This window comes from Musa acuminata, chromosome BXJ1-3, assembly GCF_036884655.1.
Source record: "Musa acuminata AAA Group cultivar baxijiao chromosome BXJ1-3, Cavendish_Baxijiao_AAA, whole genome shotgun sequence".
NCBI lineage: Eukaryota > Viridiplantae > Streptophyta > Magnoliopsida > Zingiberales > Musaceae > Musa > Musa acuminata.
The window spans coordinates 4,271,780-4,284,753 of record NC_088329.1 but is presented as its reverse complement, the minus strand read 5'-3'; the positions used below and the strand labels follow the sequence as shown (position 1 = coordinate 4,284,753).

Sequence of the window (12,974 nt, the reverse complement as noted above, 5' to 3'; positions counted from 1 at the left end):
TGCGGTGACCGAGAAGAGCTGTTGGAAGCAATCTGAAGAAGCTGTTTCCTTTCTCTGCTTCTACAGTATATTTACGTTATATCAAGCTCTTAGTGATTTCCTTGGATTAATCTTTTATAGAGAAATGCTCAAAGATATATGTGTATGGACTTGCTGAGATTTATGAGAGAGATGAAGATTTATGCATTATGTTGTATCAAGTTCTCACCCTTTTTTTCATTATATATATCATTGATGTTAATAATATAATATTATAATGATAATGATGAGTCTGAATCAAATTGATTAGAATTAATATATGTATTATATTGGATACTCGATTTAACCCAACACTCAACTGTTTGTTCCTTAGTTCATTTTTAATCTCTCACATATCATTATTATCTTAATATCAACTCAATCATGATTGATCTACATTATATTGGACACCCAACACCCAACTAATTTAGTTTAATCTCTCACACATCAGTATTATCTTAATATTGATTTCGTAGCTCTCTTGTAAAATAAGATGAATGCTCACTATGAATGAATGAATGATGCAAGCAAATGGAGGGATGATAAATAAGTTTGAGACTTCTAAAACATGGAGATCATTTATTTTAATTATCACTAAAGGATTTGTACATCAAGACAACAATCTTCTATGTGATAACCTACCATCTCAAATTAATTTATCTAAAAATGGCTTGAAGTGGATTGATTACTAAGACTAGTAAGCTACTTTTTCCTCTTAATTAAGGCTAATATTAGCATTCTTAACTTGGAATTCCTTAAAAAATAGCAATTCCATTTATTAACAATACCCTTAAACGTTCAAAATCAGTAGTAAAGTAATCCCTCGGTCGAGCATTCTTAACTAAAAATGACTTCTTTTCGGTTGATCATTTTCTTTATTTGAATTAGGAAAGAGCAATTTATTGATCGTTTCACTATCGATTGATCTTAGTGATCACTAAGGCTCTTAATTCAAATCAATTTTAACATTTAATCGGTAAGTTAGTTGCCATGGAAAATGTCTAATAGAGGGGAGTGCTTAGAAGGATCACACTAAATCTAATAATTAACTATTATTTTCATATGATGTCTGAAATGGTAATATTAAATGTAATTACTCGTCATTTTCATAAAAATATATGAAGCATGATATGGTTTGCACTTTATTGGAAGACAATAAATATGAAATATATATAATTTCATGGAAAGAGTCCATAAATATGACAATCGGACCTCGAAATATTCTCTGTTTCAGATAAGGAGAGTTCGATATCTTCTCACTCTAAGAGTCGTCGTCCTTCCCTTACAAATCTCCTCCCTCTTACTTGTCTATATAATGGACAATCGTACTCTTTCAGATCTCTGATCGTTGGAATGGGCGGTATGCTCAGTAACACTCGTAGCATCGACCTCGTTGGTCCGAAGAAGCTGGGAAGTAGCGGGCGTCCCCTTCCCGACGACTTGCTCGCAGAGATCCTCTCCTACCTCCCAGCAAAGACCTTCTTTAGGTTCCTCTCTGTGTGCAAGACCTTTCGCCAGCTCTCATATGATTCTCATTTCCTCCTTTCACAGTCGTGCCACAACAATGTCATCTCCGGCTTCTTCCTCCACCGTCGCAAGATCTCTGGGCCCTTCTTCATCGTTGACCCCTACGCCGGCGTGCCCAGAAAAAGCCTCGAATTCTTATGCAACACCAACGCCGTAATCCTTGGGTCAGCTGGTGGCCTCGTCTTTGTCTTGCATAGGAAAGATGGTGCCTTATGTGTCTACAACCCGGCCCGTGGGACTCGGTGCCGGCTGCCTTCCCCGCCGGGCAAGTATTGTACACGGAGCGGCATCGCGGTGAGATTCATGAACGATGGAGATGGGGTGACGAAAGACTACAAGTTGGTCTACGTTTCACGGACCCCAGCACGGGGCTCGTTGCACCACTGTCGGGTCTATGACTCGTTTGCGAGGGTGTGGACGATGGACAAGGAACTCGACTTCGGTGGGAAGGAACTAGATTTGAAGCACCCGGTGGTCTGCGACAACATCGTGTTCTGGGCATCGTCACATTCGGAATCATACGAGAGGGTCGACCAATATGTCGTCGCCTTCGATGTGAGGAAGGAGCGCACGCAAATCATCCCTCTACCAGAAGAAGCTGCCGTCGCCTACTTCGATACGATCGGACTAGGCAAGTGGGAGGGGAAGTCGCTGTGCCTAATCCATTACGACATGTATACTTGGGTGTTCGCACTGTGGCTGCTGAGGAAGACAAACGACGGTCCGCCAGGATGGGTGAAGGCGCATGAGGTGAGCTTGAGCCAGATTGGGTTCAGGGAACCCTGCTACGTGAGCTCCATCATGCTGAGCGAGGTGGCGACGACCACGTTACTTGTTTTCACCATACTTACCGAGGCATACAGCTATAATATAAAGGATGGAGAGCTCAAGAAACTGGCATCGTCGGAAATCCATTTCGCCAAGTTGATCCCTTACTCGAATACACTTCGGCCATGCGGTGAGCAAGAGGAGCTGTTGGATGAAATCTGAAGAAGATCTTTTCCTCTTCCCTCTTTTTTCTCTCTGCTTCTACAATGTAATAGTATCATGTCCTTGGATTAACCTTTTATGGAGTAATGTGCAAAGATATATGTATATGTAATTGCTAGTATTTATGAAGATTTATACATTATCATCAAAAAGAATGCAAAAATCCGTTCTCTCCTTTTTGTTTCTTGTTTGTGTCAATGATGTTAGGAATTTAAAATATATATATATATAATAACAATGAGTTTGAGTTAAAATTGTTAGAATTAATATACCAATTCAACCCAAAAGTTTAAACTTTGCATATTGTGTGTTAAATATGTCACTTGTCTCTTTCAGTCTATTCCTTATTCCTTAGTTCTCTTTCAATCTCTACACACACACACATTCTTAATTGACATCAATACAACATTGAGTTTTTCCAATCTACTATCATTTTCCTCCTTTCGTCACACGGAAGAATTTAAATCTTAATGAATATACCCAAATATTGTACAAAAATTTGGAGAGTTGGGATTGACAAGAATTATATTGTGACAAGAAGTGGATCTCAAACATTTCTCTATTTCAATTTGGGTAGTTTGAGTTCGATACCTTTTTCCTTCTTCCCTTCCTAATCTCCTTCCCTCTTAATTCTCTATTTAATGGAGACTTGTGGTCTTTCAAATCTCCCATCACTGTAGTGGTCGATATGCTCAACAGCACGCGTAGCATCGGCATTGTTGGGCCCAAGAAACTGGGAAGCAGCATTTGTCCCCTTCCCGATGATGTGCTCATAGAGATCCTCTCCTAACCTCCCGGCAAAGACCTTCTTTAGGCTCCTCTCCGTCAGCATTACCTTCTGCAAGCTCTTGTCAGACTCATTTCCTCCTTCCATAATCATGCCACAGCAACGCTGGCTTCTTCATCCAGTGCTACGGTGCCTGCATCTCCCTCCTCCTCATTGACTCCTACGTTGATGTACCCGAAAGCAGCATTGAACTCGTGTTCAAGAGACGAGCCATAATCCTCGCGGTAGCCGGTGGCCTTGTCTTATTCTTGGATGATGGGTTATCTGTCTACAACTCGGCTCGTGGGACTCGATGTCGGTTCTCGTCCCCATTGAGCAAGTGTTTATTTGGCGGCATCGCGGTGAGCTTCTTGAACGACGACGACGAGGTCACAAAAGACTACAAGCTAGTCTACGTCTCGGCGACCAAGGAACGGAGCTGGATGAGCCATTGTCGAGTCTACGACGCGGTGGCCGGAGCGTGGACGATGGACAAGGAGCTCGACTTCGGGCTAGAGGCACTAAACTTTGTGCACTTGGTTGTCTGCGGTGAGATCGTGTTTTGGGCGTAGAAATTAGGGCTGAACGTCGTCGCCTTCGACATGAAGACGAAGAGCGCGCAGATCATCGCACCGCCAAAAAGCAAACATAAACTGTGCCGATCAGAATTAATGATAGTTATCATGATTTAGTGGTTACATGATGATTTCAATAATCAATTCAATCATAATCTAGTAGTTATAGGGTGGTTTCAATAACTACCTCAATCTAGTAGTTATAGGATGGTTGTCATTAGCTCCTATAAATAGGACCATAGTTCATATAGCAAGGTAAAGAAACGGAGATAGAAATATAAACAGATAGATAGAGTCGGCATTTGGTATCTTGTACTCGTATCGTAGTATTCTGTTTTTTCCTTGTTCCTCCATCCCCAACAGTGTCGACCAGAATTAAGGATATTAAAAATTCAAATGTTAGGATCTAAAACATAGAACAAAGGACATCAAAAGCATTTAGTGACTAAGAGACGAGAGATTTTAGAACAGTAATATTAGACTCGTTCGAGAGAAAATCTTAGATGAAATATATTAGAATATAGATAATGCAGTAGAGTCATAACATAATATAATCCTACTTATTTCTTGATGATCGTTGGGGCCAACAAGAACAGTACAATCCTTACAACAAAATATATTTCTCTTTTGATTGATGATAAAGGGACCAAAATATCCCAAAAACATAATACAATAAAGGCATAAGTCCCTTTATTTCTCGAATTCAAATAAGGAGAGTTTAAAGTTAATTCCTTTTCATTCCAAGATTCCTAATCCTCCTCCCTTTACATATCTCCCTCCCTCTTATTCATCCATATATAACGGAGGTAGTCCTTCTAATCTTCCCATCGTTGTAGCATCGACTTTGTTGGTCCGAAGAAGCTCAGAAGCATGAGTTGTCCCCTTCCCAACGACGTGATCGCAGAGATCATATCCTACTTGCCGGCGAAGGCCTTCTTCAAGCTCCTACCTGTTTGCAAGACATTCTACCAGCTCTCGTCAGATTCTCATTTCCTCCTTTCACAGTCATACTACAACAAGGCTATCTCCGGCTTCTTCATCAACAGCTGCAACATCTTCAGGTCCTTCATCCCCATTGACCCCTATGCTGGCGTGCCCAGTAGCAGCATCCGATTCCTAGGGAAGAGAAAAACCATAATCCTTGGTTCAGCTGGTGGCCTCGTCTTTGTCTTGCAAAGGAAATATGGATGGTTCGATGCTATCCCTGTCTTATGGGTCTACAACCTAGCCCGTGGGACTCGGTGCCAGCTCCCTTCCCCGCCGGGCAAGTGTAGCGAGGGTGGGATCGCGGTAAGATTCATAAACAACGGAGATGGGGTGACGACAGACTACAAGTTGGTCTATCTCACACGGAGATGGAGCGCGTTGCAACACTGTCGGGTATATGACTCAGTTGCCAGGGCGTGGACGATGGACAAGGAGCTCGACTTCGGGGGGAGGGAACTAGACTTGGAGCACCCGGTGGTTTGCGACGACACCGTGTTCTGGGCATCGTCAGAATTGAGGTCGTACATGTGGATTGAGTCATGTGTCGTCGCCTTTGATATAAGGGAGGAGCGCACGCAGATCATCACTATGCCGAAAGATGCAGTCGTCGACTTCTTCGACACGATCGGAATAGCCAAGTGGGAGGGGAAGTCACTGTGCCTGATCCGTCACAGCACGTTTTCTGGCATGTTCGTTCTGTGGCTGCTGAATAAGACAGGCGACGGTGCACCAGGATGGGTGAAGGTGCAAGAGATAAGCTTGGCCGAGTTGGGGTTTAGGGAACCATGTTACGTGAGCTTCGTCGTGCTAAGTGAGATGGCGTCGACCAAGCTACTTGTCTTCACCATAGATCAAGTGCTGTACAGCTTGAATATTAACGATGGAGAACTCAAGAAGTTGTCATCGCTGACAGACTATCATACCCCCACGTTGTTCCCTTACTCTAATACGCTTCGGCCATGCGGTGAGCAAGAGGAGCTATTGGAAGCAATCTGAAGAAGATGTTTCCTTTTCTCATTTTTCCTTTAATCTGCTTCTGCAGGATAATAATGTTATCTCAAGCTCTTAGTGATTTCCTTGGATCAATCTTTTTTAGAGTAATGATATATATATATATATATATATATATATATATATATATATATATATATATATATAGCACAAACAATTCTCTCTCTCTCTCTCTCTCTCTCTCTCTCTCTCTCTCTTTTCTTATTTGTATCAATGATGTAAAGAATTTAAGATTGGATGATATGATGAGTTTGAGTAGAACGGTTTAGGATTAATATACATTGTGTTGGACATCAATTTAACCCAACACTTTAGGTTTGTCATGTTATATTTCAATTCTAATATATATCATTCGAATGTTTTTGTTCTTTTTCAATCTCTATTATATCAATATTCTCTTAATATCGACTCAATCTTCTCTCCTCTTATATAGTTAGGTTAAATCTATTTCTATTTTCATTTGGTTATAACAAATATCAAGCACTTTTTTTTACTCAAATCATTTTTTTATTTACCTTATCGCTGATAAAATGTTAATGATTTTAAAATTATTGATGATGAGTTTAAGTCAAAGTGATTAGGATTAGCATAAATTAGATTTGACACCAATTCACTAATGGAGATAATAGAAAAATTGTTGCTAGAACAGCATATCAAATATATTTTTTATTTTCTTAAAAAACTTTATATAAATTTAGATGCAATATGTAAAATTAGCCAACTAATTAGCACATCTATTTTCTTCCCTATATACATGTAACAATTAATTGAATGTGTTAAATTTGTTATTATTGAATTTGTTATTATTGAATTAGCATATCTATTCAACTTTATATAAATTCAATATATTATTGAATTTGTTAAATTTTACAATCAAAATCAGAAATAAGCACTTTATGGGGAGCAATTATGTTCCCTATGATTATAAGAACATCTTTTCTTTTTAAACATTTAATTGTGTATAGATTTCCTCTCCTATAATTTTGTTAGTAAATCTAGTGAAAAGAAATTTATATTTGTTAGGATTGTTAATTATATTTGTGAGATTCTCATGCCTATAAAATATCTCAAAAATAGTTTCCTAAGATTTTTGCAGCTCTAAAAGAGATAATATTATTGGCATGTGTAAGATAAGAAATTTTGAATTTATGCTTCAATTTAATGGGAGATAATTGTTACAACTTGGGCGATAATGACATAAAGATAAGGAGACAAAGGTTCTCCTCCTTATTTACTATCTTTGTTGTATGTAAAATAAGATGAAGGTTCATCCTTAATGATACAAGTATATTGAGGAATGATATACAATCTAAGCAATAAATAAGTTTAGAAAATTTAAGGGTTCTAAAACATGGATTGCCAAACTAATTTATCATAAGTTTAAAACTTTTATCATTAAAAGACTAGTACCCCTAAATTTATATATTGAATCGATGATCTCCTATATCGTTATAATTTTATCTTGGATGTTTTAGCTAGTTATAAAAGTTATTCGCCAACGGAAGATAACTTGGGAAAGAAAAGGTTTTATATGATTCATTAAGATTTATATGATTCGTTAAGATCACTTACACCTAAAAATAAAGAAGTCTTAACCCAATCACCATCAAGCATACACTTATCATGGAAAAGATGAAACTAAAATCGGTAAGTCCACTATGGTATCCCAACATTCTCCAAAGAATTCAATGATGTAGCCATCTTGACTGAATATTTTTTTCAAAATGGATATTTAAAATGTAAATTGGTATTTGATATATTTTTTTTCAAATTGCATGTGGCCTCGATGTTGCATTAAAAATTGTTAAAATACTTATGACCAAATGCTAATATAATTTTTTTTTAATTTCGAAAGTGTCTAATGATTTTATTTAAAATTACAAGATTACCAAAATAATTAATGAGAAATCAATATGATTTATATTTTATATAAGATGAAATTTTATTTATTTATTTATTTTAAAACTTTATTTTATATTTATTTATATGAATATATTTTATTTATTATATATTTGGTACATACAAAATTTTTATAAGATTGCATACATTAATCATTTATTTTATTATTAATTTAAAAAAAAGTATGTATATATTTTTGAATAAATATTAAAAATGTAAAATTGTTATAAAATAATAAATATATTTTAAAAATATAATTTTACCAAACAATACTTATCCCAATACATATTTTAAATGCAATTATCATTTGTTGTTTACTAGATAGTTCACTTAAATCATTTTTTCAACTACATATTAAAAATACAAATATATTCTTAGACACTACCTAAATTTCATAAATAGAGTAAATAACTTCGACCCTAATTTACTCATCTTGGAAACAAATTTCTAAATATATTGGATTTTATTTTTGTCTATACACATGTTAATCACATTGTGATAGGATTTGGTGTTATGATCACTGGTCATTTGTCCATTTTATCATAATCCTACCTCAATTTAATTTATCTGAAAATAGCTTGAGATAGATTATTATTAAGAATGGTAAACCTTTTTTCCTATTAATTAAGACTCATTTTATCTTCCTTAACTTCAAAGTATTTAATTTTCTCGCATATAAAAGATTCTATGTTCAAGATTCACTCAAAAAATAGAAATTCTATTTATTAGGAATATTTTTCATCGTTCAAAATTAGTAAGAAAACAATATATTTATGTTACAAATAAGATATATATTCGTCAAATATTATTTAATCTAATTTATACAACAATAGTTTACTAATAAAAATAATAATAAGCATAATAATTATTGAATATTAATTAGAATAGAAGAAAAATCTCATATTGTAACTTTAATCATGATAAAACATAAATCATGCTTTTATATAAAAATAAATATTATTTCATAATTTTAAACATACATATGTGAATAACAAAATATCTAAGAACAATAATTAAAATTTAATTATCATAATTAAAAAATCATTAGTATTTAATATAAAAAAAGAAAAGGATAATCATAATTTATATTTTTTTAAATTATTTAAATGAGTCGATCAATCTTATTTAATTGGACATCCCAAAAATTGAATCAAGATTAGGTTCACTCAAAAATCCAATTTAGAAACAAATTGATCAAGAATTAGAGTAAAATTGGGCTTTGATAAAAATAGGTCAAATTAGTCAAATTTTATAGTTAAAAAAAATATGATTTTTGAATGAGAAAACAATAATTTTATCGGGAGATCTAAAGTAGATCACCGTAATCTTCATCTAAGGTTGGTACGCATTGTCAACATTTCACTAATTACAAGCCACCAGATAGATAGATTCATGGGACGTGCGTGCTGTTCTCTGCTATTGTGGGCATTCTGATATGGTGGCAAATGACAGCACGTCTTCTTTATCTAAAGTATCATCAGCACTTGAAACCTTTGGCTTGTACTTTTATGTGACCATGGAGGTAGGAAAGAAAGAAAGAAATAATTCCACCTTTCCCCATCTTTTTAGGCTTCCTCCACTCCACATGGTACACACCACCACACAAGAAATTAGCCGCCGGTCCACCAACTTTTCTTCGCCTCTCCCTCCGCTTTTTCCCTTCGTGCACGATTCCATTAGGTGGGCTGCAGGCAGAGAGGCTCGACCAAGAGACGAGGGAAAAAAAGACCAATCCATCGCTTTCCTAAACCTGTAGATAAAGAGAGAGAGAGTGATGCTACTGTAGCTGCTTTGCAGTTGTTCGCTTGCGGACGGTGTGAGAGGACGTCTTGTTCTTTGATCTGTGAGCTTTGCCTGGATTCCATGCCAGCTTGGAAAGTCGAAGAGGAAAGAGAGACGTGCGTTCCTGTCATTTTAGGTGAGAAGGTCATCCAGGTGATTATGCGCTTTCGAGATGGACTCGACACCAAAATTATGTTCAAACTTGATCCATTGCAGTAGATATGGCCTTTCAGACTACCATTGATCATCAGTTCTTAGGAATCGATATCGCGTTTCACGACATGGTTTTGTTCCTCATGCAGTAAATAAACCGACGGCTGTGTTGATGGTTGATGTGATGACTGCAAGCGTTATTTTACAGAACGAAGAGCAAACACCTCGACGGATGCTACGCTCTACATGATTCGAGTATTCTTTTACTTGGTTTTAGCCCACAATAATATCAGCCATAAATTTGTACATGGGAAGGAAGCTTGCACAGGCCCACAACAGGTTGCAAGAAATGGTGTCCTATTGATTGGTCGCAGACTTCCACCTTCAACGACTGTGACACAATGGTAGAGTAGAGGTGGTGGTTAGCATGATTTGATCAAAAGCATTGACCTTGTTAATTATAATAATGGTCCATTCAAATTAATGATTGTTAATTAACGAAACATCTTAGTCATAATTATTTTTGCATAGTTTGAATAGTAAGCATTTATGGGTTAGAAATGCATTAAACTAGTCTTTAAACCTTTGGGAGAACCTATCAGTGTGGCTTCATTCAAACCTGAATTAGGTCACTTTTTTTATGTTGTCCTCACATCAAAGTCTGGGGGAAAAAGAGAAAAGTGGTCTCAGTGGTCCTATGATGTCTCATCAAAATTATAGCTCAACTCAATCCATCTATTTTTCAAAAAAAAGTCACCAGATTAAATACTTGATAATCACTATAATAATATTGAGCATAATTAGACTTGCTTCTTCTTTAAGATGCTTGAGTTCTTTGATTTCATTGTACAGAAACCATTGATGTCATTGCTTGATCTTTGATTTCAGAACCACTGCTCAGCAAGTGGAATGAATGTTTTAGCTGGAGGTCTTCGTGGTAGACTGAGGTTGTCCTTTATGGGAGCAGAGCTGCAGTAGAAGGTTACGTTGATCTTCTTTTCTCATGTAGCAGGTGAATCATACAGACAGACAAGACAGTAATATGCAGGTGAATAGTGAATCGGATACATTTTTATTTTTGCGAGGGGGAGCACCTATCAAACGCGGAGCTCGCAGATTTCACTTGCCCTATCACCAAAGCAGCCATGAAGAAGCTAATCATTACTGAGGTCATCAGATCAGACCCCATCGAGGAGCACTTCATGCAGCAATCATGGCTTGGGGGAAAGCTGGAGAAGAAAAGAAAGCAAAGGGCTGTATTCCACCCTCAAGTCAGCGACACTATTTAATGCATGCCATCTTTGACGACCTCTTTTATCGTCCTTCTCCCACAACAACCAAACCTGTGGCATCGCCCAGCCAAAGCAATCAGTGACAAGAGGAACAACGCGGCCACACCCACACGCACAGCGGAATGGAGCCCCCGGAAAGGGCCTCCGTGGGTCTGCAAAACCTTGGATCCATCCCCCAAAGTGGAGGTCACATCACTGCTTTCTTTTGAGGTTTCAGCCAGTGGGAACGTGACTGCAAGCATGCCTTTGTCCACCACTAGCAGCAAAAGATGACTCCTTGTTTTCTGATATCTCGGAACACGCAAGTCATCTTCTCTCCCTGTCAATCCACCTTCATCCATCCATCTAATGTTACCAGCTAAGTAAGTGGCAATACTGAACGAAAAAGTATCTATTTATCAGGTGTCCTTATCATGATTTTTTGTATCATTGTGTCCGTGCTGACAATTCTTTCATATATTCTATTTAGTTTGCTATGGTTTTGAATCGTATTAGTTCATTCTCGATCAGCAATGGAGTTCCTCGTCGTCACAGCAAAAGACAAAAGTACCACGAGCTCTAGGTATAAGAAAGAGAGCAGGAAGGCCCACGATGAGAGAGAAAAAAAAAGGCTCCATTGGCAAGACGACGGAGAAAGATGAAAGACATGATGCCTAACTTGTTCAGGAAAATGCAGTACAATAGTTAGTCCATCAATCACCAACACAGTGGTCTTTTCTTGTCAACGAAAAGTGGTAAGTCTGGCAGAACAGTGCAAGGTTTCATGGAAGGATTGCTACTGAATGCTGTCATGCATCCACGGTGTTCGATTCCCATGGTTCGTTCACATTGAGATGACTTACGGGGTACGTACAGGAAGAAATGGAACCCTAAACTGTCTAATCTTCCACCTACCTAATAAGGTCTCATATGCTGCATTCTACATTAACTCTCTTGCGCGCTGCAGCACTACGGAAAGCATCGAAACGCAATTGAGAGGGTCACATCTTGTGCCTTCTTCTTTGTAATGTCATACTGATATGAATTATGCTTACTGTCGTTTTATGGACTTAAATGTTCCTCGCATCCGTGTAATTTATGGTTTTAAGAGGATATATTGGATATTGCACTCATTCATCAGAAATTTTTGCTTGTAATATCTTTGGCAGCAAAATTTTCTTACCTTTTTCTTGAGATCAAATTAAATCTAAGATAATTGGAAACTTAATGAATGGTTCATCAATTGTTGAATACAACTCTTAAAATTTAAATTATAAATAAAAAAAGCTATAACTCTTGATGCTTAATGTTAGTGTAAACAACTTTATGCCATGGCCTCGGGGCCAACACGCTTGGTTCGGATCCGAATGGGCGGGGATCTTATACGGCCTTCTTCAAGCCCGCTGAGGAGGTCGGGGGCGGTGTCCGATCGGAACGGTGTAGTCGTCTCTTCCGGGTAGGAACTCCTCGCTTGCGCGTCCGGAGGGGACCTTCGGCTTCGCACCTGCACAAAGGTCGGGCCGAGGCGCTTGGCTCGACCCCTCCGACGATCAAGTTAGCAGATGCAGAGGGGGTTTCAGATGAAGCAGTGTTTGTCTGGGTCTCCTTTTTCTAATGAACGAGAGGGTATTTATAGGGAAGCATACTGCTTCCTGAGCTGCCCGCCTGCAGGGGGCAGATAGCGTTTGACTTTGAGTTGGCGTGGCGTGAAGAACCGAACTACCGCAGGGTATGGGCGTGCCTCGGTCGCCATTCTTCCCTGCCTCGGCCAAGCGTGTTGGGTCATAACGATGAAATCGTTGTTAGAGAGCGGGTGATGTCAGCGCACATCGCGTCGATATTATTGTCCTCTTTGGGCAGAGTATCATCCAGGTGCGGCTGACGTCGTGGTGTGTCATGTCGCCATTATTACCCTCATCACTTACTATTTTATTTTTTTAAAAAAATTATATTTCATGTTTTTATATTAATGAAATAATATATACTCAACCTGAT

The 12,974-nt window shown here is 37.8% G+C and overlaps 1 protein-coding gene across 1 annotated transcript; it reads left to right on the top strand.

Annotated features, from left to right (window-relative positions):
- The first annotated feature begins 4,746 nt into the window (after positions 1 to 4,746).
- Positions 4,747 to 5,859, top strand: LOC135635985 (uncharacterized). The gene has a single exon (XM_065147476.1). It carries the CDS (start codon positions 4,747 to 4,749, stop codon positions 5,857 to 5,859), a length of 1,113 nt encoding a protein of 370 aa, XP_065003548.1.
- The last annotated feature ends 7,115 nt before the right edge of the window (positions 5,860 to 12,974 follow it).